We start from the raw sequence: 27,515 nt of genomic DNA on the forward strand, positions 1-27,515 counted from the left end.
GTTATCATGAATAGCAGTACCCAGAGTAACATTTGTGAGGAAGTATTTTGGATAGTATCTCAAGAGAGAAGCGCTGGCCTCATTCCATTTTATACGAGAAAGAGACATTCAGAAATTAAATCCACACTGTCTGTTTCTGGGTCTAATAAATGTTGGAAAGAAATGGTCTTTGCTGTAGATTATTTCAGTCTATTTATAAGTAGAGGAAATACAGGAATGAAACGGCGTATGTGCAGTTTAGTGCTGCTCCCTTTTATTATACAAATATCTTGGAGCAGAAACATTTCCACTTTCAAATTGTGTTACCTGACTTAGATCAATAAACTGTGTGAAGGAGAGGGCCGGGGTAGTGACAATACTTTCTTATACTCTATAAATGTGTGTGTGTACATTTAGGCACCTGTACTTGGCAAAAAAAAAAATACTTTTAAAGATAGATTTTTGGAATTTTCTCTGTAGATGCTGTCTACACTAATTGATTTGCTTTGTAAACAAAAATAATGATAAGTCCAAATTTGAAAGAACTTTCATAATGCACAGGAAGGACTCTTTAGTGAGGAGAGAGGATATACACTTATTTGTATATTTGAATTCCTGTCTCTTTCCCTGTGCTAATGTCCTAACTAGGAATGTTCTCCCCACCTATCCTGCTTCTGTTCCCTGAATCCTAAATAACACATTCCAAAAGAGCTCAGGGCAATGAGGATTAAAGAATATCGGCTGGTTAGGGTGTCCATGAATGCTATCTGTGAATGGGTTTTCAGCAATTTTTTTTTGGACATAAAAAGTATGTTTATTGCCTTGTCTATTGTATTTTCATTAATGTATGCACACATTCTGCAAGCAGATACCCAGTATTCCTTAGAAATAATGGTTCCTCTATGGGAAAACACATAATTCCTGTTTGTTACTTTTTTTTTTAATTTTTGCTTTATTCTTTGGCTGAGAGTGCATATCCTTTTTCCTTCCAAATGTTGGTAATTTGCATTTCTCTTTTTTCTTTTTTTTTTCTTTATTATTATGTGTTTTAAATTTTATACATCAGCCATGGGTTCCCCTGTCCTCCCCCCTCCCGCCCTTAACCCCACCTTCCCCCCAGCCCCTCCCCCCCATTCCCATGTCCTCCAGGATCAAGGCACCCCTGGGGATTCGTTTAAACCTGGTAGATTCAGTACAGGCAGGTCCTGTCACCTCCTTTCAGACTGAGCAAAGTGTCCCTGTGTAAGCCCAAGGTTTCAAACAGCCAGCTCATGCACTAAGGACAGATCCTGGAAAACAGGACCCTAGGAAAGACCCAAGGATCACCCAGTGACAGAGAAATGGATGAGATCTACATGAACAACCTGGATGACAGTGGGAGTAATGAAGGGCAAGATTTGAGGGAAAGAAAGCTTAGGGGAGCAGGATTTCCCAGCTGGGTCAAGAACAGAAAGGGAGAACAAGGAATAACAGACCATGATAAATGAAGACCACATGAGAACAGGAATAGGTGGAGTGCTGGAGAGGTCCCCAGAAATCCACAATTATACATCCCCTGTAGACTGCTGGCAATGGTGGAGAGAAAGCCTGATCTGACCTAGTCCGGTGATCAGATGGCTAAACACCCTAACTGTCGTGCTGGAACTCTCGTCCAATAACTGATGGAAGTGGATGCAGAGATCCTCAGCCAGGCCCCAGGTGGAGCTCCAGGTGTCCAACTGTCCAGAAAGAGAAGGGTCTGCAAGAGCGTGAATTGTTGAATCCAAGATTGCAAAGCACAGGGACAAATAGCCAAACGAATGGAAGCACATGAATTATGAACCAAAGGCTGTGGAGCCCCCAGCTGGATCAGGCCCTCTGGATAAGTGAGACAGTTGAATAGCTTGATCTGCTTGGGAGGCTCCCAGGCTGTGGGACCAGGACCTGTCCTTAGTGCATGAGCTGGCTGTTTTCAGCAATGTTAATGTTGCCGGATCCTCTGTATTGTCCACTAGAGGGTGACATTAGCACACATAATTAAGAAAACCTGACATGTCATTTCTCTGAGACATCATAGCATTATTATATATTATTTGCAGAGCAATAAGAAGATGCAAAGAATTCTCTTTGAGTGCGATATAACTTTACATTACTTACTATTCCTTAATACCATCTTTATTTTCTGACAACCTCTGAAGCATTGACAGTAGGAAATCTTAAGTCACATGTCATTGCTGCAAATATCTTCCTCTCGGCACTTCAAGACAGATGTTCAGATTTGCATTTTCATAGTAGCATGCATGGGAAAATTGCACAATTTGTTGTGTAGAATCAGGAAAAAATGTTTTTCAATAATGACAATAGTTAATGAAATTATAAGGCATAATATCAACTTCCATAAATAATATACTTTATCCTGCTGTAATTCTAAAAGAGTACAAAGCTACATAGTCATATCACACTTTGGCATTTAGTGACCCAGTAGCTGTAGTTAGATGTAGGGGAGAATAAAAACACTGCAGATGTTTTGTTGTTGTTGTTGTTAACTGGAGAATACTTTTTTCTGGAGGCATAGTGACTTCTTTCTAGCCATATATTTTTAATGGTTATCTATTGATTAGACATTCATAACAGATTAAAATACACCTTTTTTAATTATAATGTCTTATAGCTTTGGAATCTTATTGCATTACTAACAAGACTAAACAATTATATATATAATATTAGAGCATCAGGCACATTTCATATTTACTCAAGCTTTACAAAATACAATGCTGCCTCCAGAAGGCATTTTTTGATAATAACAATTTGTCATCTTTACTCTGTGATCTGCTCAGAGGGAGAAATAAGCTTTCTGCTGGCCTGTACATTTTATTTACTAGTGCAGTATAGTGAAGGAAACACACAGTAAGTACCATGCATTCATCATTTACACTTTCTCCTGAAGATTGACCACATTTATTTCAGATTCCTCTGCAATGAAGCTATGCATGGGACTTCCTCAAGTCCCGACTGTTCTCAGTCTCTTGCATTTCACGTTCTCTTTCTCTGGCACATAGCTGTGCTCACTACTCCTTAGGGTATATATTATACTTTTGTCTTGCCCCACATCCTGCTTTTCAGAACAGTCTTGACCTTTTTCTTCCATACATTATTTTCGGAATAAGTTTTCAGATGTCATAAATGACAGACACTGAAGTTTCTAGCTGAAATTAAAATGTAAAAGAAATTCAGCTTCAGATAGCTAAGCTTTTGTCTACTGATGGAGGTCTTTTTTCTCTTTCTGCTTTCTTTCCAAGCCTTTGACACTTACAGACATCTGCTATACTGTGTATAATCAGAAAGTAATAAACATTACAACAAGCGTACAACAGCAAACATTTTAGTACTTATTACTTCTAGCATCTCACTTTGGAAAGGGTCTATTTCCCTTGTGTTTTCACATGTCTTCCCTGGACCTCTGTATTCCCTTCCCCACCTCTGATGTAAAAGCAGGTAAAGGCAGCTGGAAGAGAATAGGCTGGGTACCTCCATCTGCCTGTCCTCCTCAGAAAACCTGCAAGGACCAGGAAGAATTACCCTTGGAAGTGAAGTAGTAGTGCTGGGAATGTGGCTGTTCTCCCTGACTTCCTCCCCACTCTTCCTGCTCCTCAGAGCTAAAGATTAACAAGGAGCTTCCAGAGTGGAAGCTTAGTTTGCTTGTCTCTCTGTCTCTCCCTCTTTCCCTCTCTCCTTCACTGCCTCCATCTCTTCACCATTCCTACCCTGTCTCCCTCTCTGCTTCCCTCCCTACCCCCATCTCTACACCCTCCTACCCTCTCTCCCTCTCTCCCCGCCATCTCTACACCATCCCCCCACCCCACCACCCCTGTCTCCCTCCCTGCCTCTTTCCCTGCCTACACCTTCACTTCCCTCTCTTTCTCCCTCCTTCCCTCCCACCCCTATCTCTACACTCTCACTACCCCCTGTCTTCCTCCCTCCCTCTGCCCATCTCTACAATCTCCCTACCCCTTCTCTTCCTTCCTGCCTCCATCCCAACCTGTGGTGATGTTGTGTTCCCCAATATATTGTGCACCCTAATAAACTTATCTGGGGTCAGAGAACAGAACAGCCACTAGATATAGAGGCCAGAAAATGGTAGCACTCACACCTTTAATCCTAGCATTCCAAAGGCAGAGTTCCATCTGAATCTCTGTGAGTTCAAAGCCACACTGGAAACAGCCAGGCATGGTGGTGACACATGCCTTTAATCCTAGGAAGTGATGGCAGGAAGCAGAAAGGTATATGAGGAGTGAGAACTAGGAACTAGAGCCTGGTTAAGCTTTTAGGCTTTTAGTAGTAAGTAGTTCAGCTGAGTTTCATTTTGGATGAGGATTCAGAGGCTTCCAGTTTGAAGAAACAGGATCAGCTGAGAAGTTGGCAAGGTGAGGTTAGCTGTGGCTTGTTCTGTTTCTCTGATCTCTCAGCATTCACCCCAATACCTGGCTCCAGGTTTGTTTTTATTAAAAGCTTTTAAGATTCATGCTACTCCTACCCCCATCTCTACACCCTCCCTACCTTCTCTCTCCCACACCACCCTCATCTCTACCTATCCCGCTCCCTCCCTTTGGTGCTTTTCTAATATATTATGTTACCACAATTATACTGAATTTTTAGGGAAAAGGAGAAAGGTAGCTTCTGACTCATCCAACACTCAGGGGTGTCCTTTATATTCAGTTAAATTAAACAGCCTTGCTTATTTTGTTTCATCCCATTTTGCTTATAAGTCTACATATAAATACATGCAGTTCATATTATGTAGCATGTTCCTTTGGGTAGATGTCAGTGTTTTTATTTTATTAAAATGGAGTTGCTTGGGCAGGGTTTGAATGTGTGGGCACAAACTGTCTTCCCTCATAGCTGGTACTAGAGGCTCATACAACAGCACTTGGCACTGAATGTTAGTGTCTTTGAATACTCTACTATGCTTTCTCATTTGTAATCTTCATCCAAAAAAAAAAAAAGACTTAAATTCTCTAATTAAAGATGTTTTAGGCTAAATTTAAAAAATTGCTGAGATTGACTATAGAATAGTGTGTTCAAAATTCTGGTTCAATTCTATATTTGAATTCACAGAATGTATTTCACCAGATTGTGATAAAAGTACAAATGCTATATTAGAACTTTTTTCCATGGAATTTGTGGGATAAGGGAAAACCGATGGTAGCACATATGTATAATACCAGCAATCAGAGGGCAAAGGCAGGAGCATTTCTGTGGCTAGCAAGAAAATTAGCCTGTAAAATACATCTGGCCATTATGTTATTTTGCTTAAACTAGATGATTAATTTTTTCTAATGTCTCATAGTGAGGGGATTTTAGGTCTCATTTTTAATATTTTAGACTAGTTCAAACAAGTTCTTTTCAGAATATTATCAATTACAGTTTCATTTAGTCTTGGATTCCTTCACTTATTTTATTGATGGACCTCTGAAATGGCCTGCTTATGTTGCATAATGTACCCAGGGGTATGTGCATAGGCATGCTTCTGTACATGTGTGTCAAATGTGATATGGAATCCATGCAGCTGATATCAGGCACAGTGCTGTGCTGCTTCCAATATCTTCTGTGGTTGGACAGTATCCTTGGTTGTGTCCTTGGTTACTGCCTCATATTGACTGTGAAATTTTTAAATATCAGAAAATGTTTTAATCCCTTGTTTCTGAATAATATTCTTACTATTCTTTTAGGTCGGATGCTTTCTTAGAATCTATAGCCTCCATACCAAGCTTCAGTCTGTTAATTCAGAGACCAACAGTTTACCTTTAAGGTTGGAGTTTCATCTCCATGGAGGGACCAGTTATGGTCGGGGAATAAGGGTTTTGCCAGAAACTAGCTCTTGTGTGGATCAGCTGAAAAAGTGAGTATTTTATATCCCTCCTCAGAAAACATAAATGAAGTATTCATTAGATTATTTTGCAAGGTAACATTGTTCCTGGGGCTGTACGAGGCCTTCGTCTTTTTCCTGTTTCTCCTCTTTGCCTTGCTGGAAGTCACACCCAGACTCTTGCAGCAGCTGTGCAGACTGTACCACTGGAATGCATTCCTGTCTCTCTCTACATTGTTTTTTAGACTATGTAAGCCAATTGAAACAAGTGAGTTTACATGGTCCTTCTAAAGAGCTTCTGATTAAATACATCACAGATTGTGTGTGGCAGTATGTCACATTTCTAAAACATTTTAAAGGATATTTTAAAGATTTTTAGAAAATAACATGTTATCAATTCTGCTTGCTTCTTCCTTTGGTGTTTTGAGTTGGAAACATTAGAAAAGAAACATTTTCAACATATCCTAGAGGAAGAAATACATATATACACCATCCTATATAAACTGAAATAAAATTACTATCATCCACAGTTTAATTTACTTTAATTGCCTTTGACATTAACTTTATATTTCCCTAGTTCTATATTTTAATACACAGTATGTCAGAACAGTATTTCACTTTTCTAATATTTTAATTAAAATTTTTGTTTACATATATTTTGATCATATTCTTTTCCCTTTCCTTACTCCCAGATCCTCCCCCACATCCCTACCCACTTACCTTCATGTCCTCGCTCTTTCTCAAGAATAAAGGGAAACATTTCAAAACAAATAAACTAAAAAAGAAAATCAGTAAGACAAACAAAACAAACAGAAACAAAACATAGAGGCCATTTTGTATTGGTCTGTTATGAGTATGGGGCCTGTCCTAGGGTGGGTGATATACCCAGTGTCACTCTTGGAAAAACAGATTTTCCCTTTCTCGGGGGTTATTAGTTGCAAATAACTTTTTGGTTAGTGGTGGAACTTCTCAGTGCTGGGATTTTGTCTGGTTGAACCTGTGTAGGTCTTGTATATATTGTTTCTGTGTCTGTGAGCCCATGTGTGTGTCAGTCCTTTTGTGTCTGGAAGATTCCATTTCTTTGGAATCATCACCTCCTCTGGCTTTTGCACACTATATGACTCCTCTTGCATTGATCCCTGAGACTTGAGAGAAACAGTTTGAGAAAGATATCCCATTTAGTGATGAGTATCTTAAAGACTCTGCACTTTGTCTGTGAATCACTTTGTTAACTACCATCCACTGTAAGAAGATGATGCTTTTACATATGTGGGTATTTGGAGCATAAATGTTCAGAATTGAAACTTCATCTTGGTGGATCTTTCCTTCGATGAGTATGTAATGCCCTTCATCATCTCTTTTGATTGATTTTAATTTGAAGTCTATTTTGATGGATATTAGGATGGCTACACCAGCTTGCTTCTTAAGACCATTTGATTGGAAAGTCTTTTCCCAAACTTTTATTCTTAGGAGGCGTCTATCTTTGAATTTGAGGTGTGTTTCTTGTATGCAGCAGAAAGATGGGTCCTGTTTTCATATCCAATCTGTTAGTCTGTGTCTTTTTATAGGTGAATTAAGTCCATTGATATTAAGGGATATTAATGACCAATGATTGTTCGTTCCTGTTATTATTTTTATTTTTTGGTGGTAGTGTGTGTGTACTTCTCTTCTTTGGGGTTTACTGCTCTGGTGTTATCTATTGCCTGTGTTTTCATGGGTGTATCTGACTTCCTTAGGTTGGCATTTTCCTTCTAGTGCTTTCTGTAGGGCTGGGTTTGTGGATAAGTATTGTTTAAATCTGGTTTTGTCTTGGAAGGTCTTGTTCACTCCATCTATGATGATTGAAAGTTTTGCTGTATATTAGTGTATATTAGTATATTAGTGTAGGCTGGCATCCATGGTCTCTTAGTGTCTGCATTATATCTGTCCAGGTCCTTCTGGCTTTCAAAGTCCCCATTGAGAAATCAGGTGTTATTCTGATGGGTTTGCCTTTATAAGTCACTTGGCCTTTTTCCTTTGCTGCCCTTAATAATCTTTCTTTATTCTGTACGTTTAGTTGTTTAATTATTATGTGGCGAGGGTACTCTTTTGGGGGTCTAGTCTGTTTGGTGTTCTATAGGCTTCTTGTATCTTCATAGGCATTTCGTTCTTTAAATTGGGAAAGTTTTCTTCTATGATCTTGTTAAATATATTTTCTGTGCCTTTGAGTTGGTATTCTTCTCCTTCTTCTATCCCTATTATTTGTAGGTTTGGTCTTTTCATGGTGTCCCAAATTTCTTGGACATTTTGGGTCATGACTTTGTTGGTTTTAGTGTTTTCTTTGACTGATGAATCTATTTCTTCTAACATATCTTCAACACCAGAGATCCTCTCTGCCATCTCTTGCATTCTGTTGGTTATACTTGCATCTGAAGTTCCTGTTTGTTTACTCAGATTTTCTATTTCCAACATTCCTTCTGCTAGTGTCTTCTTCATTTTTTCTATTTCCCTCTTCAGGTCTTGGACTGTTTCCCTTGTCTGTTTCGTTGCTTTTTCATGATTTTCTTCAGGGACTTATTGTTTTCTTCTGTTTTATTTGTACTTTCCTCTAACTTTTTATAGTGTTCATCCCATGTTTTGTTTGTCTGTTCCTCCACTTCATTTTTTATTTCTTCTGTATAAGGCTCTAGCCTCTTCATGATGTTACTTATAAGGTTGTTTTCTTCTGTTCCTTCCATTCTGTGATGTACATGTCTACCTGTTGGAGAAGGGCTAGGTTCTGGTGATGCTGCATTGCTCTTTATTTTGTTGTATGTACTTCTGCTTTGATGTCTGCCCATCTCCTTGTGAATTCGTTCTTGGTCTTATCAGTGCACTTGGTCCAGACAGAGCTGACAGATTTAGGGAGCCTCTTTCTGGTCCAGATGGAAGCTCTGGGCCAGATGGGAGCTCTGGTCCAGATGAGAGTGCTGGCTGGATGGGAGCTGGGGGCTGGTCTCTGAGTCTCAGGAAGTCCCTGGGGTCTCCTTATCTTGTCCAGATGGGAGCTCCTCTTGTCCAGATGGGAGTTCGAGGGCATCTGGTAGCTGGGGGCTCTCTGGTCCAGATGGGAGTTCTGGGGCAGGATGGAAGTTGGGGCCTGGTTTCTAAGTCTCCGGAAGTGGCTGGGTTCTTTCTGGTCCAGGTGGGAGTTCTGGAGCGGATGAGGGCTGGGGGCTGATCTCTGAGTCTCAGAAAGTTGCTGGGGTCTTGGGCAGATGGGTGTGGCGGCAGGGTGTAGAGATTGCAGGGTCTGCCTGCAGTCTTGGAAAAGGGGAGCCCTCCTGCAGAGCCAGCTGAATGGCTGGAAACTGGGGCCAAGTTAGGCAGGTCTTCCAGAGATGGCTGGTGCCCAGGGCTGGGACCTAGAGGGAGGGCCTCTCTGACTATAACCCCAGGCACTCACCTCTGGTCCAGATGGGAGTTGCGGGGCAGGATGGAAGCTGGGGGTTGGTTTCTAAGTTTCAGGAAGTGGCTGGGGTCTCTGGCAGATGGGTGTGGGGGCAGGGCGTGGAGGTTGTAGGGTCCACTGGAGGGTCTTGGAGAGGGCAAACCTTCCCAGTGGGGATGGGGGTGTCCTGCCCTATGGCCAGAACCTGGGGCCCAGTTGGGCAGGTCTTCCCTGGAATGGCTGTGGTTTTGCTAGTAAAGAGCTGTTGTGGGTCACAGCGAAGTGGAGGGTCTGGATCTGTGATAGAGGGCTGTTCTGCTGGTTGGTCACAAAGGAATGGAGATGCATAGAAGGAAAGGCTGAGAGAAGTGACTGAGAAGAATTAGAGAGACCCTGGATCTGCATCAGGATATTGAGTTTCAAGGGAGTGGCTGTGACCTGGGAAGAGGGAATCAGACAAGCAGGCTGCAGCAGGACTGAGGGTAAGTGTGGAGAGACTAGAATGGAACACAGGAGGAAGAATGGAGGCCCCTGCCTGAGTCCCAGGTTAATATGGCAGCAGTGGGTCCCTGTAAGAACGAGGTTCTTCGGGTCACAAAATCGAGTCACACAGCAGTGAATGTGGGTTGGCTTCAATGGGAGGCTAAAAGGGACTGTCAGGTAGAGCTAGGGAGACCCTGTGTCCACATCTAGAGTCTTAGTCTCAGGAGACTGAGCTTATTGTTCTAATCTTGAGTGACATTGTGACTGATAACATTAACCCTTACATCCCCAGGTTTTTTGTTTGTTTTAGTAGTATTTCATTGACTGACTGTTCTATTCACATCTTTCTGACCTCCTCGGCTATGTGAGGGCTTTGGAGCCCTCAGATAATCTGATGAAAGCTCCAGATCATTGACTGGAATCATACCAAATTTTATAATTCAATGAACTCCTAGATTTTGTGAGTAAAGATAAAACTTACTCTGTTGACTTTGTTACACAGTTTGGTTTTCTGTTCTTTAATTTTAGAGATTTTAAATGTGCAGAATTGGCAATCAATCAGCCCTTAAATGGTATCTGTCAATCAGAGAATGAAGACAGCTTTTCACTTTCAAGTAAGGATAATTTATAACATTGACATTTTTCTTTCTTACAGTTTTAGAAGCACAGTTGTCTTTTTCAATGTTCTCTTCTCTTTGTCTTTTTTTTCCATTTGTATACCTAAATGGTATGTATGTGTATGTGTATTAATAACCTTAACATTTAACTGTCCTGTGTACAACAAGCTTGGTTCACACTTAAATTTATAATCACATTTTCAAATTAGAGTGACAGTGTTTATTTGATTTATGATGTATATGTACTGTTTTGTATTCATTGAAAAAATCTATATGAATTTCCTAAGCAACCATTTGCTTGTCAGTTGCTAGAAGGAACAAAAGGTATTGATGCTTCTTTATGTTAACTAGCCCAAGTTGTTTTGTTTCTATGTGTATTGGGTGTCTGGTGTATAAACATGCGTCATCCAAATCAAAGATATTCTTATTGTTGAACTGAATGGAATTGCTTTTGTACATACTGTGTTCTGAGAGTCCTCTGTGCTGGAACGTGTGTCAGTAGCTCGTTTCTTATGCTGAGAGAAGTGCCGATAAGGAGACTTGCAGTAGAAGCACTGTTTTCTCTTCATGTGGAGACTTTGGTATCTTCCAGAACATCCAGTAACTATGTTATTACTGGAGGCTTCCTTTGTATCACTTATTTGTGTATTTCAAATTATGTACTTTCTTATTAATAATTTCTAGTGGCTGCAAAGCCATTTCTTGAAAAGAAAAAAATACTGTAGTCTCTGTGAATGACTTTCCTTCCTTTGTCAACAATCAAATCAAAATGTGGGTTAATTTCCAAGCTTCCCTTGTTTTCTTGGTTTGTTAGTCTTTCTATAAATAACGAAGTTTCTTGATTGCTAGGCCTTGAAGTCAAGTAGTATAAAGCCACTAAAGTTCCTCCCAGTGAAGATCTTATTCAGTATTCTAAATTCTCTGTATTTCTCCTCAAAGAAATGAGAAAAATTACCTTTTAGTTTTTGTGATTAAGCCTGTTGTTTTTGTTAAGAGTATCTGAATCTGCAAATAAATTTGAGGAAAATAGACATTTCAACTTTTTTGTAGGCTTTCCTCGGTTTTCTGGACAGTGTTCTAGATTTTAAATTTTACATTAAGTTTCTAATGAACATGGTAATGAGCTATGTAATTGTGTGATCTCCTCTTATCTTCTTGTAGACTCCGGATCAGGCTCAGTATCACTGTTTGAGGTAGAGCGATGTCAACAAGTCTCTGCTACAAGTAAGACCACTCTCAGTACAGTTTCCAGCATGCAGATGCCTTTGCACTGTCATTGACAGTATATCTTCATTGTAATGGAGTTTTAAATGGACTTATTAAAAAAGAAACACAAAGCCAAATACAGAGTTAAAAGCCCAAAAGATCAGAGAGCACTGGCGAAGCCATTAGCTTACCAGTCTCTGCCATCCTTCCCCTCAGACAGAGACCTTCTCCCTGTGTTCTGTCTTTTTATTGCCTTTCTGTTCTGCCTTCTGATTGGCTCTAAACCCAACCACATGATTTCCTCGTCACTGCCTGTCTATACAGACCTCCAGGTCTCTATGATTCATACTGGGATTAAAGGTTAGGGTCACCGCTTTGCTGTGTCCTTGACCACACAGAGACTCTGCCTGCCATGTGATCTGATTAAGGGTGTGTGCTACCACTGCCAGACTTCTGCTAAATGGCTTGCTTTTAGCTCTGATCCCTAGGCAACTTTATTTATTAACATACAAATAAAATCCCATTTCAGCACAAATAAAATATCACCATACCTCATGAGGCATTCAGTGTTTGTGTTCAACATTGATTCCCTAGCTTCATCCTATAGTACTATAAAATTGAACCCATGCAATAGCCCTATATGGAATATGCATTTTAAGTTACATATCAATACAATTTATAAATTTTATTACATTGTGTTTAGTTTAATGATATAAATTATACTCTGACATTAATTCAATAAAATTGTACGATGTATTTAACTTTACACACTTAGGAAACTACACTATGCTCCCCTCCCCCCCCCCTTTTTTTTTTTTTTTTTTTTTGAGACAGGGTCTCTGTGTAGCTTTGCGCCTTTCCTGGAACTCACTCTGTAGACCAGGCTGGCCTCAAACTCACAGAGATCCACCTGGCTCTGCCTCCCGAGTGCTGGGATTAAGGCATACACCACCACTGCCCAGCCCCAAATTTTAATATCAACGGTGATAGTGTACATTTAGCACATACACTCCTGTTACTTTAACTAACTTGAAAAAAACAAAACAAAACAAAAAAACAAACCTGTGAGCAGAAGTAAGTTGTTTTTATTTTTTGGTCATTTCTCTTTGGGGGGCCTGCCACTCAGCTCCCAAATAAATCACACACAGAGGCTTGGTCTTAATTATAAACACCTGTGGACTTCGCTTACTTGTTTCTTGCCAGCTTTTCTTACATTATCCCGTCTACCTCCTGCCTCTGGGCTTTCCCCTTCTCTTGCTTCTGTAAATCTTACTCTTACTCCATGGCTTGCTGTGTAGCTGGGTGGCTGGACCCTGGAGTCTTCCTTCTTCTCTGGCTACTTCTTCCTTCACTCCTCCATCGCTCTTCTTCTTCCTCTCCCAGATTTCTCCTTCTATATATTCTCTGCCTGCCAGCCCTGCCTATTTCTCTCTCCTGCCTTGCTATTGGTCATTCAGTTCTTCATTAGACCATCAGGTGTTTTAGACAGGAACAGTATCACAGCTTCACAGAGTTAAACAAATGCAACAAACAGAAGTGGCACACCTTAAAATAATATTCTACAACAGAAGTACATTAAATAATTCGTTAAGTAGTTCATTAAATGTATAATGCTGTAAAATAGGAGTTTCTCTTCTTGGAAGAAGGAGTGTAAGTATGGGATGGGAGACTAAAGACTTATGTATTAGTGGAACTGAAGATGCCCGGTACTCAGACTTTAGATGCCTGTATGGATACCATTACAGATACTGCCATACAGAGGCAATGACCGCTGGAAGCAATAAGCATATGTAATGCACAGACATTGTTGACCTATAAAAATATTCCTGGTAGTTTTAGAAAGAAAAAAAAAGGCACATTCCAAAATTAAGACAGGGAAATTAGGGATAAATTAAGAACATCTTGAATTGCTAGAAAATAAAGACATTCTCAATGAATTGAAAATATCAAATCTGGGACAGTGTGATCATCAAAATAAAGGTTGATGGGTTAGAATTCATTGAGTAAAACTGGAGTGTATGAACTTGGGTTGCTAATAAAAATGATTGATTAGAAAACTCTTAAAAGGTAGAATGACACCTAATAAATGAAAAAAAAGTTTTTAAAAATTACCATTTTGCAAACATGATGCTAATTATTGGTTTAATTGTGAACCAGTCTGTGTTAAACTGTTGGATTCTAAGTTACCTCCTTACTAATTACAATAGTAGGAAATTGGTTCAGAGTAGAGAGATGCTGAGCATTCTTTACTCAGCTGCACAATTTCCCTCTTCTGGAGGGCCAGGTTGTCTCTCAGACCACTTCATAGGATGCGTTGAGAACCAGTGTCACATATGCAGTCTCTGTGCCAGAAGTGCACGATCTGAATCTGAGTGTGAGGAAATACCACCCATACCTAAAATGATGCTTGCTCAGCAGAGTTTCTCAAGTCAGTGTCATGAAGCAAACACAGATAGACTGGAGATCATTTGAAGTTGGAATGTGAATGCTTGAAAGACAAATATTCTGCATTGTTAGGGTTTGAGCAGAAAGGTAAAGACAGTTAAAGAGATTTGAGTATCTATCTGATAATCCCATAATAGTGTTAAAACCATGTTAATTGTCTTTGAAACAGACACTAGTTATGTCAATGAGACAAATTGTTCTCATGAAATAATTGTTAGGAGAAAACAGGACATAATTTCTGGAAGCTGTTGCCAATAATTCAGTAAAAAAAAAAATTAAAAGGGGGGGGGAGAGAGAGAGAGAGAGAGAGAGAGAGAGAGAGAGAGAGAGAGAGAGAGAAGAGGACGAGGAGGAGGAGGAGGAGGAGGAGGAGGAGGAGGAGAGAAAGGTAGATCCAAAGAACAGTATTTTGCAATTGATACATCTTTTTAAAGCATATCTAGGATGTCTTTATGTTATTCTCACAATTTTTCTTTAGGTTTGAGAGTAACAGAGTTGAAATATTTTCAAACGTCCCCTCACAATGTGAAGTGAGACAAGTGTTGTACTTTAATATAATCAGGACTACACACAGCACACGTGTTTCATTACGAAGCTTAGCTACTTACTCCGTGAAGGAAAATGTGTTCCTTGAGAGTTTGGTTGCATTAAATCTATGTACAAAGGTAATCCTCCTGATGGTTTGGGGTTTCTAGGGCTTGTGCATCAGTTCCCTTTTCTAAATATATCCTAGAATGTCTAAGGAGCCAAGGAAGAGCTGTTTAATGTGAACTCATTCCAGCTATCCCAAACCTCCCATTTTTCTGTTTCCCAGGCATTTCCTCCTACTGTTCTTTTCTTTTGTAACTCTAATTGCTTCCTTTCTTCTACCCCCCCCCTTCCTTCTCTCCCATTTCCCTTTTCTACTTAGAAAATGAATTCCTTTTCTTTCACACACTGTGCATGACTGTGATAATTGGGTTCCCCTAATAACCATTTCCATTCTCACATTCTGGCTCTTAAATGAAGGGAGTTCAATAAGGTCTTAAATTTGAGATACCCAGGATAAAAGCCTAGGTGGCAGATCATTTTTGGCGAATAATATGTTTGGTTAATATCTGTTTGGTGAAATCTAGTTAGAATGTAAGCTGTTGCCTAGTCAGTTGTCTCCAAGGCTGGCAGTGAACTCTTTCACATTTTATACAGGTAAAATTTTTTTTTTCTTGTTGAAATAAACCTTCCTGTTTTCCATAAATTAGAAGTTTCCTGGAAATGCCTATTAGTTCCATATAAAAATGCATACTGTTTAACAGTATAAAGGTGTGAAATCACATAGTGTATAGTTAAGTTACACCTGGTCCCAGTTACTCAGCATTTGTTTTGTAAGTTTGCTGGGTACCTGCTCTGTACCTAGCACAGAGTCCATGGACCTTAGGTGCATATCTAGAAATTCTAACTGTAGCTGAGATTGATGTTATAGTGTATCTTTGCTTCAGGGAGACTCATACCAAACACAGCTAAGACACCCATTCATTATTTACTCTGATTTAATGTAAAATTGTTTACAGTACTTACAGATCACCAGTACTTAAAGAAAACACCAGTGTGTGCCATTTTGAAGCAAAAGGCTCCTCAACAGTATCGAATCCGTGCAAAACTAAGATCGTATATGCCCAGAAGACTTTTACAGGCTGTTAAACTTCTTTGTCCTCAATGTCACTCGTTGTAAGTATTTCCCAAAATTTAAAAAAAGTTATCATGCCATATTTTTATGATTCATGTATATGTATGCCTGTGTGTGTGTGTGTGTGTGTGTGTGTGTGTAAAATGGGTAAATTATGATTTAATTGGTAGTGTTTTAAAGAATGCTGATGACTTTAAGGGAAAGTACTGAATTCCTACAACAAAATCCTTTTGAGTCATTCTTGGTAATAATAACTAAAAATAGATGCTATATTCAGACTTGAAATTCAGCTTTTAGTAGGTTTGATACACACAACTGAAAAGTTTCTGACATGCTTAATAATGGTAAAGTAGTAAGTGCAGTGTCTTCATTGCAAATGCCAGTTATGTGAATATATAAATACATAGGACTTTTCGTAATCTTATTAATATGTATTGGAATTAAAAAAAAAATAAAACAGAAAGAAAAGGACATGACTGCTCCTAGGTATGGTGGAGGAGAAAGTTTATTTTAGGTATGTGGGAAAGCATAGCCAGAGGCAGGGAGGGACATCTGTGACAGTCCAAAGTGGGCACGACCAGACTGAGCTGGGCCATGGGAGAGAGAAAGGAGAAGGGAGAGAGGGAACCAGTGCAGCAGCCAGCAGGCCTAAGGTCCACAAAGGGCAAGGGACCCAACTATCTGAATTAAATAGAGAAAACCACTGGGGGAAGGGCAGCCCTGGGCTGGAGAATTCAGGGTAGAGGGCTAGAAGGTGAGTCACAGTGGCAGGGAGGCTCTGAGGGATGATAGGAGAAGCTGGCTGCTAGGTCTAGCCTTGATACTAAATGGACACTTCAGCCGTTTGACCCAGGTTAGAAACTTAACAGTATTCATCTCAAAACATGTTTAGATAATGAGTTTTATCTGCTATTAGCGTTTTCATTATAATGTACCATCTTCCTCGAAATAGAGAAAATGACATTTTGGAAAGTATAGGGAGTGCATAAACATGTACATTGGGATAGCATTCATGAGCCTGGAACTCTAGTGCACTGTCACATATAAAACACATGTACATGTCCACATAATTTGTATTTGCATATTATTTGCTAATATCTCTGTAGAATTTTATATAATTGTTCACAAAAGCTGAGATCACTATAATGTTTGTGAAGAAATTTGATCCTTTAATCTCATTTCATAAAACTCAAGGAGTCTGTTTTCTACCTACATGATCTTGAACTAAAGCATCTTAGAGAACACAAGATGGCCTGACCTCACACACAGCTGAGGACAGAGTCAGGACAAGGACCTGACCTTTGGATTCCGAGCCATGTCATGTCTACTCTGAGAACTTATGTGACTTGTATGACTTATTATTAAAGGGTACCCTGTGGTGGTGGGATTAACTGGGATGAAGACAGAGCTAATGATAGAGGACAACAGACTGTCACTGGGAATAACTGTAACCTCAGACTCTAAACCAAGTATAGTCCAAGGAAATAGGTCAGTGGGTAAAGATGCCTGCTACCCAGACTGATGACCTGAGTGCCCACATGGTAGAAACTTGTCCTCTGATTTCAACACACGCACCATGGCATGTGTTTGTCAACACAGATACAGTCCATCTCTGTTTAAGATAAGGATTTACGTAGCCATACAATGTTAAATACCTATTGAATAAAATGCATTAAATCTATGAGCTGTCTTCTGAATTTAAGGAAGCTTAGCTGATTTAGTCTTCATATAACATAGTTTTTTAAATTTGTTCTTATTTTATGTGTAGGAGTGTTGTACCTCGTGTGTATGTGCATCATGTGTGTGCCTGGTGCCCACAGAATTCAGGACTGGAGTTGTGGGTGGTTGTGCGACTCCATGTGGGTGCTGGGAAATAGACCTGGGTAGATGCAAGAGTAGCAAGTGCTTTTAACCACTGAACACCCCCTAAGGTATTTTTTTTTACTTGAAAAATGCATTAAATTGGAAGTTTGAGGAAACTCCATATATTGTTTTCTGTTACTTCATTATCAATGATATTAGGCAAGAAGTTCCATATGAGGACAGCTTGGATAAAATTTTGCAAGATGCTGCAACTAAAGCTCCCAATAGCAAGCTGCAAGATACGTCATTGTATGACTCAAAAGTCTGGTCCACTGAAGGCCAAGGAGGACGGCAGGTCGCTGTTCACTTTGTGAAAAATGATGACATTCTTCCTATTTCAAGTGAATGTCTAATTTTGGTAGAAGGTGAGAAGCTTGTTGTTAGGTTTTTAGAATGTTGTTTTGCACATTAATTACTGTTAACAATATCGTATGGGCACCTAGTGAAATACTGTTAATTTAAATTTCCCAAACCTGTACATCAGCTAGATTCAAATATGTATGAGCAAACACATTCACCTGAATTGCATTTTCAAATGCTGAATAACATTTGCATTTATCTATCTTGTTGGATTCCTGTCTCTAATCTTGTTGGCACTGAGCAGATCTAGCTGAATAATAATGGAATAGAAAGGCAGATTGCTCATGTGCAGCTGATACAGTCTTGGCCTCTGGATGTCACTGTTGTTTCATAAAAGTGGGATGAAAGTCCTCTACTAATACCTAAATCAATGAAAAGAACCCTGATAATGACAACTTTAAAAGAATGGAACTGTACTATTTTTATTTCCTGGGTTTTTTTTTAATCTAATTTTTATATAATAATGTTTTATCCTGCCAAGTTTGTTTTCTTCTAAATTTATAACTCGTCATTCTTTGTAGAAATTGCTAGATCTCATGTGTTACGTATATCCCATGCCTTTCTCTGATTATATTCATGTTGTTGAAGACTTTATTTCTTTAAAGGAGGAAGGCTCTGTGAAGTCTCGAAACTGTCAAGCAAGTTTCACAGTGTTATTCCTGTGAGGTCCGGCCCTGAGGACCTGGAGCTGCTAGACCTTTCGGCACCGTTCCTCCTCCAAGGAAAAATGCATCACTATGGGTAAGCGTTCAGCTCAAGAACTGGGGTTTACAGCTATGTCTTCATTGTTTATTCCCAGGGCTACTGTATTTTCAGTAGGTACTTAATATAGTGAGAAACAGTTCCTGAGCTACGGTTGTGGTAGAATTGTACAGATGAAGCACAGGTTCTGTAAACTGTTTTTTGGATTTTGAGTTTTGATCTTTCCTGAGAGTGGGTTGTGGCACAATACTCATGTGCTAGGGAGAGATCGCAAATTGAAGCTTTCAGTGGGCAGCAGGATAATTAGGGTTAGCAACAGTGTGCTGAGCACTGTATTCATTAGGTTAGATGTGTTGAGGCAACCCCATTGTGAGTTCAAGAGTATCCATACTAGATTATTCTTGTATGATTCTATTCTAGAATACGCAGGTATTCACACTGTGTGTGCATGGTAATGTACAGTGGGTGTAAGAATTTTAATACTTTCTTCCTTGGTCATAGGCTAAGCTTGTTTCTTTCACAGAATCTAGATGCTAACTGAAGGGACAGTTTAGAGTTGCAAATCTAGTGAATTCCACAACTGCTGAGCCAGTACTTTGTAGAGTTGGAGGTCTATAGATTCTGGCCTGAATTGAGGATGAAGTAAATGCCTATACTTCTGATGAAACAGTCACCCTGAAAATGCTCCACCTTGAGAAGCCTTGTTCTGCAGCCATGATAGATCCTGTTGTCTCATCTTCCCTGTCCTCCTCCCAGTGTGTAGCATTTGCTACTTGTAATTACTAATGAAACTAAACTTTGACTTTTGTTATAAATTTACTTTCTGCTCTTACCATACCTACCTGATTGTGGTCCTTAGAGTGACCAATGGGCTTTGCCCTTGGTTTTGTTTAAGACACAATGGATGAAAACGTTCAGCAATGAAGTAAAATGAATTAGTAGCCATTTTTGCTCTGAAGCACCCAGTGTCTTCATATCTTTAAATCTTCTGCAATATTTATATACCACTTAATTGAAATATCCAAGCCCATTGTATTCTGTGCTCCTGTGAATCCGTTCATAATTCCGACTTTATTTCTGACATGATCGTCCTTTGCTTTTTCCTTCCTGCTTTCCATCTTGTCTTCCTAGTACAGTGTTCATTGTCAGTCTGAGTCAGTAAAGCAACAAGTAGCCATTAACTTGCTTTATCATTGTCTAATATTAGTGAATAATTTTCATTCCATTACCTTTTTATTATTGCTGTTAATGAAAAAATACTTTCATATTTGATGATTAAATGATAAACCAGAAAACATTCACCCCTGTCTTCCCAAATTTATAAATGAAATTGACTGTTGAATTTACTTTTAAGCATATTTTCTTACTATATTTTATAAACATTTGATCATGCCTAATAAAATTGAATTACTCATACTTAACTACTTAACATACATTAATATATAAAGAACAAATTATACTAAACAATGTCCAATTTTATATTTCAGACAGTAACTCTCAGGCATTATAAACTATACATCTCTGAATATGCACTTATTAAGAATATTTATTTACCTAAAATCTTAATTATTCTCTCTGTTCATTCAGAATAATTTTTTATTGTGTTTTTAAGGCTGTGGCCATCAGATATTGCTAATAGAGCCATAAATTCAAAGAGTTCTTCTCTTCTGTGTCTTTTCATTTTGCCAAGGAAATTCACGACCAAATTAATTCCTGATTTTCAACTTATTCTGAAGCCCATTGTCTTAGTTATTGTTTTGTTACTGTAAAGAGACACCATGATCAAGCAGCTTTAAAAGAAACCCTTGAACTTGGGGCTTGCTTATAGTTTAGAGGGTGAGTCCATGACCTCCACAGTGGGAGCATGGGAGCGTGACAGTAGGCATGACATTGAAGCAGTAGCTGAGGGCTTGCTTACATCTTACCTGCAAGGTGGTGTTAGAAGGAGCAAAATTGGACCTGCTATGGACTTAAGAGATTTCAAAGCCCACCCCCAGTGACACACGTCTTTCCACAAGACCACACCTCCTAATCCTTCCTAAACAGTCCACCAAATGGTATCCAAATACTCACATATATGAGGCTGTTGGGCCTTTCTCATTCAGGCCACCACACCTATCATATCTTTTATTGCTTTTGTGTCGAAAGTTAATCATAAATCTCTTTTGAAACAAGCACATTACAGTATATATAGGCAGTTTTATGCCCTTCTGTTTAATAACTGACTTTCAAAAACTGTCCCTACTTAACAGTATGTAATAATTAAGTGGTTTAATTATAGTTAAGTATTTACTGTTTTTTTCACTTATTCATTTCAGATGTAAACAATGTTCAAGAATGAAATCTATACAAAACCTAAATTCCCTTCTTAATAAAGGACTATGGATTCCTTCCGCTGTGGCAAAAGGTTAGCTCAAATTCAGTCGTCTCTGTCATTTTACCAATTTCTTCTCTATTAATTTATGGATATTTTTACAGAACTAGCCTAGCTTTTCTAAATTGAAATATGTTTATAATAATTGTATTGAAAAATGAGTATTAAATATTTAAAATGTGTCTTAGGTAGGGTTTTATTGTTGTGAAGAGACACCATGACCATGGCAACCCTTATAAAGCAAAACCTTGAATTAAGGTGGCTTACAGTTTAGAGGTTAAGTCCATTATCATCATGGCAGGGAGCATGGCAGGAGGCAAGCATGGTACTGACTATATCTTGATCCGAAGGGAACAGGAGGTGCACTGTCTCACTGGGATTAGCTTGAGCATAGGAGACTTTAAAGCCCACCCCCACAGTGACACACTTTCTCCAACAAAGCCACACCTCCTAATAGTGCCATTCCTTTAGGGGGACCATAACTCTTACCTTAGCATTGGAAAAGGTATTGAGATGCCTGTTGCTTTCCTCACAAGTCTGTAGCCGGGACAAAGGAGTCTTAATCTCTTACACATATAACTGTCACCTAGCCTTTGTTTACAGCTTCCAGGAGCAGGGCACAGCTTGCATTGTAAAGCATGGACTTAAAACTGTTCTACTAATTTTTAGATAGTCCTTAATATTGAAGCCAAGTCTGCTATGTACAACTCTCATGAACCACGTTTTTTCTGTCTACTGGCGTTATTAAGTGGGTATGTCCGTTTCTTCTTCTGTAAAAGGAACTTGGTTGTTTGACAGTGTCTACTGTGCCGGCATTGCATCTGTATTTCCAGCTGGTACTCTCCCTTCCTTTGTCACTTGCCCTCATTTCTTCTTCCTTGGTCTCTCTCAGTAAGCATTCCACGTTGCCAGTCTTTTCTCAGTTTACCCTTCACAGACATTGACAGCTGTTAAAGTTTGGGCAACCAGAATAGGGTAAAAAAGACTGTTTTTATGAAACTAATCACCCAGCCTTTTTCTACTAGATAGATATTTTGTTATGTAAACATTGTGTGTGTGTGTGTGTGTGTGTGTGTGTGTGTGTGTGTGTACCTGTATGTGTGTCTTTTGTTTTGTGTTTTTTTTTCTTTTTTTTCTTCTTAAATCTAGCTTTGTGATTTGACTATGTAATACCTTGCAGTCCAGTGAGATCCCGTGTTACTTTGGGCTGAGTAGTGCCATCTTGTATTGCACGGCATAGTTTTTAAGTTCACCCTTCTTGGTCTTAGTTCATGTAACCCCTTGAGATCTTTTAAAGCCTTTTTTTTTTTCTTCCTTCCTTTTTTCTTTCTTTCGTTCATTCGTTCATTCATTTGTTTGTTATTTATTTATTTTGGGGTGGTGATCGAGACCACGTTTCTCTTTGTGATAGTTCTGGCTGTCCTGGAACTCAACTGTAGACCAGGCAGGCCTTGAATTCACAGAGATCCCCCTGCCTCTGTCTCTGAATTCTTGGATTAAAGGCGTGTGCCACCACTGCCTAGCTTCTGTTCCTGTCTTACTGCTCTTGAATACTAAAATTTTGTGTGTGCCCAATTTATTCTTCTGACTTTGCCTGCTTAATTAATATTAATATTAATTACTGGGATATGGGCTACATGGATGGAAGGTAATAGAACAGTGCATACATTTATGCAATGTCTTCAACTTCTGAAAAAAGGATTTACCTTAATGGTGAATTCTCAGTGATTTGGTATATCTTATTTATTCATTTTCATCCTAGCCAATTATAGAATCTGAGTTTTTTTTTTTGAACCAAATAACATCTCTTAAGAAAATAAAGGATCCTCTATACTCATAATACAAAGAGCGATAAACTTTTAACAATACTGAACTGTATCTTGCTTTTTAGAACATTCTGTAATTTTAGTTTTACTTTTCTTATGATTAGCATGTAATATGTTGTATTTTATTAATTGCTTTTTGCACTTTTTATCAAATATTAGGATTAATTTGCTTACATCATGAGTCTTGCCATGTATAAATACAGTGATCTGTTGCATGACTTTAATAAATTGATACTGGAGAAGGAAGTTCCTATATACATGTTTTCTTTCTGTTTTAAATAGTCCTAGTAAATGTCATTTGCAGCTACATGCTGGAATAAAACACTTTCAACATTACCTTATAACAATATCTAACTGTCTTGTATAATGTGCTCCTTTCCCTTCCCAGTTCTGGGCATTGTGCCTCTACAGTATGTGTTTGTTATGACTTTCACTCTGGATGATGGAACAGGAGTATTGGACGCTTACCTCAAGGATTCTGTAAGTAATAGAACTAGTAAAGATGTTTAAACATTTATATTTAAATTTTTTAATATATTCATACTTCCTGGTTTTACTTCAGTGTAACTTACTGAGAACTTTTGAAGCCTAAAACTCAGTTCCTCTGTATTTTGCTCTTTAAAGGATTTAAAATAACTTAAAGTATATAAGTAGAATATAGCCATATAAATCTAATATTATATGTCTTTTGCTTTTGATTTTTTATTACAAATCATGTATTTTAAAACTGTAAAGTTGGGGAATCAAAATCAGAGGAGTAATTCTCCCTGCCATGCAGAAATTCCATAGCTAGATGAAAAAGTAGATATCCAGCCACACTCTTGTCATCTTCCTGCTTAGTAAGCTGTGTGGTTTCATCTTAAAGGAAATGAAGTTACTTGATAAACAACTATTGCTGTGTAAGCTGTAGAGAAGCCCAGAAGAATGCTGTCATTTCTGACACTAATAGTGTCCATTGACTCGTCCTTGAGGCCTCCCTTAGCTTTGGTCATTTGCAGTCTCCTTCCCTCTCAGCAGAGACTGTTGCTTTCCCTGCACTGTGCGTTGTAGTGTGAATGGAGTCTTGAAGCTTAACCTAGGCCCTGATGTGACTTCTTCACGTATATCGTCTCTCATAACTGACTGCCCATTTGCCTGATGGCTCTCTTCCTGAAGTCAGGCTAATGCTGCATGTCCTAAACTCTTCAACCTCAGTTGATCTTGTTAGATGTTCCAGAGTAACCCACAGTTCCAGTAGGCACAGTCAAGACACTAGCTCTCATAGACATGAAATTGTAAAAACTGAGAGGAAGACCAGCCATTTGTTGGGGTAAAAGGTTTGTGTTTGGGGGAGGGGTTGTTTTTATTTTTACTTACATAAACTGTAAGACAATCCAAGTTGAGGTTAAGAGATTTTTTTTTCTTCTGGTTTCCACAGTTCACCCAACCACTTACTAAATGAACATTTACTGGGAAGCTGCTGTGTGCCTTGTGTGTTGAAGACAGAATAGCTAGCAAAGCAAGAAAAATCTCTGCTGGAACTTAGAGTAGAACAGGAAGAAATCAAATGTTTTCTTAATGTTACCTCCTTTCATACCTAATAGATTTACTTTCCAGGGTGTAAAAGTATCCTCAGCCTTGCTGCCTGATCTTACTGTGTATGTGTGTACATCTCAAAGCTGTTTTACAATTCCAGCAGTGAATTGGGTTTTAGCTTAGACCAGTATTCCAGTTTATGGATTCCACAGCCTTAATAGACTGATGTATATAATATGTCACTTTAGATGTATGTCAGATAATATGTCAAAGTAGATATGAAATTGTGTGCTTGAAGCTTTGTCTTTTTTTTTTAATTTTGTACCTTTGTTTTTATTGTATGGATGCTTTGCCTGCATGTATGTCTGTTCACCTTGTGTGTCTGGTCCCTATGGAAATCAGAAGGGACATCAGATCCCCTGGAATAGGAATGCTGCTGTGAGCTCTTTGTATGTGCTGTGACTCTGACCTGGGTCCTCTGCAAGAGCAGACAGTGTTTTTAATCCCTGAGCCATCTTTCCAGCCCCACGTTGAAGCTTTTTCAAATGATGAATATTTCTTCTATTTATCATCATTTTTAGGAGAACTTTTTCAAGATTCCAGCATCGGAAGTCCTCACTGATGATGACCTTCAGAGAAGTCTGGAAACAATCATGAATATGATGTGTCCTCCAGGAATAAAACTTGGTAGGCAATATTCAAAAGATGCCTCCCTTTTCTTTCTTTGGGAAAAACATCTGGAGTGTTTCTAATCTGTAGATTATAAAAGTAAGCAAACCATGAATCCATGTGAATTACTAGATTGTGAATGGTAACTGTTTCCATCTTTTGATGAGATAGTGGCTGAGACAAATATAAATCAAGGAATTTTAAAATGTTTACAAATACACTTTTAAAGCACAACAGTTTTGGTCCCAGCACATTTGACTCTGAGTTTACACATACAGGATACAGACATTAAGTCTGTAATTAAACCAAAAAGATGCAATTTCCACAAGAAACATGTCCTAAAAATAAAACTGCATTTGTCTTGGTGGACTCATTGATGGGTTTTCTTTTCAGTGTTAATGGACTTCAGAAGTTTCAGTTTTTACTTTTCAGAGTTTATGAACTCTGGTTGTTTCTGCACCAACACTGGCTTGTCAATGTGCCCCTGCCCAGAAGCTATACCAGTTATATAGCTGGCACCATGTTCTTCTGTGGGCAGTGATTTTTTTCTCTTGGAACCTGCAGATTAAGAAGTGTATTTTTCCAGTAATTGTTCTCAGTGCCAAACCTTCCCATTGCTGCTTATCTGTTGCTGATCTGACCGTTAGAGATGTTCCTGGTGAGGGTGTGTTCTGCCAGCCAGTCTGTGCTGTAGCATCAGTTCCCAAGAGACAGGGATGCTTGCTCATCTGGAGAAAAGTTTAATTTGGATACGTTTGCTTTCAGTTTTAATTTGTGTTGGGTATTGGAATGACCATGGGTAGATTTCCAAAACAAAAAGTCTCTGGGCCTGGTGACTTTTGATATACAAAGCCAAGTTATTTTTTAAAATACTTTGCAATGTACAGTTCCACCAGCAACGCGCAGAAGTGCCTTGCTTTATGCTGGCTGGCTTGAGGGTTGTACCAGATGCCGTTCAAACCATCCTGAGCCTTCTGTTGCTGTTAGAAATGAGTCTGACCTGCTCTCAAAGTGTGGAGATGGTATCAGTGCTGCCAGTATGACGGGGTTCTGTAGGTGCTTCCTGCAGAGCAGGTCCCATGTGATGCTTAGCTTAGGCTGATCTCAAGTTCAGGTTCCATCTCTTTCCAGTTCATTTAAGCAAAAGCCAGGGAGGCCTGTAAACAGTCAACATGGGAAGAGGGATAAATGTGCCAAGGTGATCGACTAGATCTGCTGGCAGGTGTCCTATAGACCCAATCACTTTCATCTGTGGTTGGGAAAAAAATTCAGCTAGGTCAGCATTACCAGTGATGTGCTTGCTTTAATGGTTAAATGATGTTTCCTGTGGTCTGTAGATGCATACCCATGGCTGGAGTGCCTCATCAAGTCCTACACAGTCACCGTCGGAACAGAGCAGCGAATTTGTTACCAGATTTTTGACACTGCAGTTGCAGAAGACATCGTCTAGTGCTGCCATTCAGTGCAGTTTGTGTGGGATTTTATAATTTTAGAAAAAGTTACAACTCTGTGAGATTATCAGAAGACACTTTGCTGTTGTCAAAGTGTTGTGCTCATTTTCACTAAGTTTAGTTCTTTTGTACAGAAAAACATTTTATTGTTATTTATGCCTTCTTATGAACATGTTAAAAATGGTGGTTGCTCAGCGTGTCCAGGGAAGTACAATATGAGGCTCTATCTCTGAGGACCAGGCTTTGTTGGCTCCTGTTTATAAAACACTGGTGGCTACATTTCATTTGTCTACAGAAGAATCCCCTTATCGACCCGACCCTGCTGAAAGAAGTCTTGGGCCTCTACGTACGAATATATGGTTAGCTGAGTTCCGATTGAACAAGTGCTTCTCTGAGTGAGTCTCACTATGCCAAAAGGACTGTTCCTTTAAGTAGACCTGGCAGGATTTTGTTTTGTTTTGTTTAGGTGCTGATGTTGCTTATAGGATAAATGTTTCTCTTTAAAACAAATAGTATATCTGACTTCCCACTTCTCTCCGTAAACTGGAAGTTATCCCATTCCATACCAGCTAATAAACTGTTGAAATTTATGATTTTTCTGGGTCATATGTATTTTATCTTTTCAGTAGTCTTGTATAAAATATTTCTATATTGCCAATATTGAGTTCTTAACTCAATTAAATGGTTGTCTTTTTATCCAACAGCATTTATCAATTTATGGGATGTTTTTCTGGAAAAAAATTTTACAGTATAGTCTAATTACATTTTCCCCTCTTTAACTTCTCCCAGATACTCCCCACACCCAACTCTATGAACTTTCTTTTTCTTTCTTTGGAAAACAGATAAACAAAACAAAGAAGCCATAATTTAAAAAAAGAAAAGAAAAACACAAGAAACATACATACTACACACACCCATAGACACACACAAAATATCCTTAAAATACAAAATCAGAAACCATAATATATAATCAAAAGGCCAATATGACCAAAGAGGCGGGGATGGGGCTCCAAATAAAGCAATATGAGACAAAAAAAAAATCTATAAAATACCTTTGAAGTTTTTTTTTTTTTTGTATTGCCCACTTACTTCTGGTCACAGGGCCTGT

At 38.9% G+C, this 27,515-nt stretch overlaps 1 protein-coding gene across 5 annotated transcripts in view; it reads left to right on the top strand.

Annotated features, from left to right (window-relative positions):
- Pot1 (protection of telomeres 1) overlaps nt 1–27,515 on the top strand; it is a 120,401-nt gene that overhangs the window by 42,426 nt on the left and 50,460 nt on the right. For 3 of the 5 annotated variants that reach the window (XR_004944506.1, XR_004944505.1, XR_004944508.1), the window contains 10 exons: nt 5,688–5,857; nt 10,245–10,330; nt 11,495–11,557; nt 15,532–15,688; nt 17,670–17,875; nt 18,476–18,611; nt 20,891–20,979; nt 23,161–23,252; nt 24,869–24,974; nt 26,294–26,802. Coding sequence is in view for 1 of the 5 variants with exons in the window: in XM_036181501.1 (XP_036037394.1) it covers nt 5,688–5,857; nt 10,245–10,330; nt 11,495–11,557; nt 15,532–15,688; nt 17,670–17,875; nt 18,476–18,611; nt 20,891–20,979; nt 23,161–23,252; nt 24,869–24,974; nt 26,294–26,406 (1,218 nt within the window). In the remaining 4 variants the exon portion in view is untranslated. Of the gene's footprint in view, nt 1–5,687; nt 5,858–10,244; nt 10,331–11,494; nt 11,558–15,531; nt 15,689–17,669; nt 17,876–18,475; nt 18,612–20,890; nt 20,980–23,160; nt 23,253–24,868; nt 24,975–26,293; nt 26,998–27,515 lie in introns of those variants that run through there. The other 2 variants (XM_036181501.1, XR_004944507.1) reach the window with 2 other exon arrangements.

The sequence above is a fragment of the Onychomys torridus genome, chromosome 3 (genome assembly GCF_903995425.1).
Source record: "Onychomys torridus chromosome 3, mOncTor1.1, whole genome shotgun sequence".
Classification (NCBI taxonomy): Eukaryota; Metazoa; Chordata; class Mammalia; order Rodentia; family Cricetidae; genus Onychomys; species Onychomys torridus.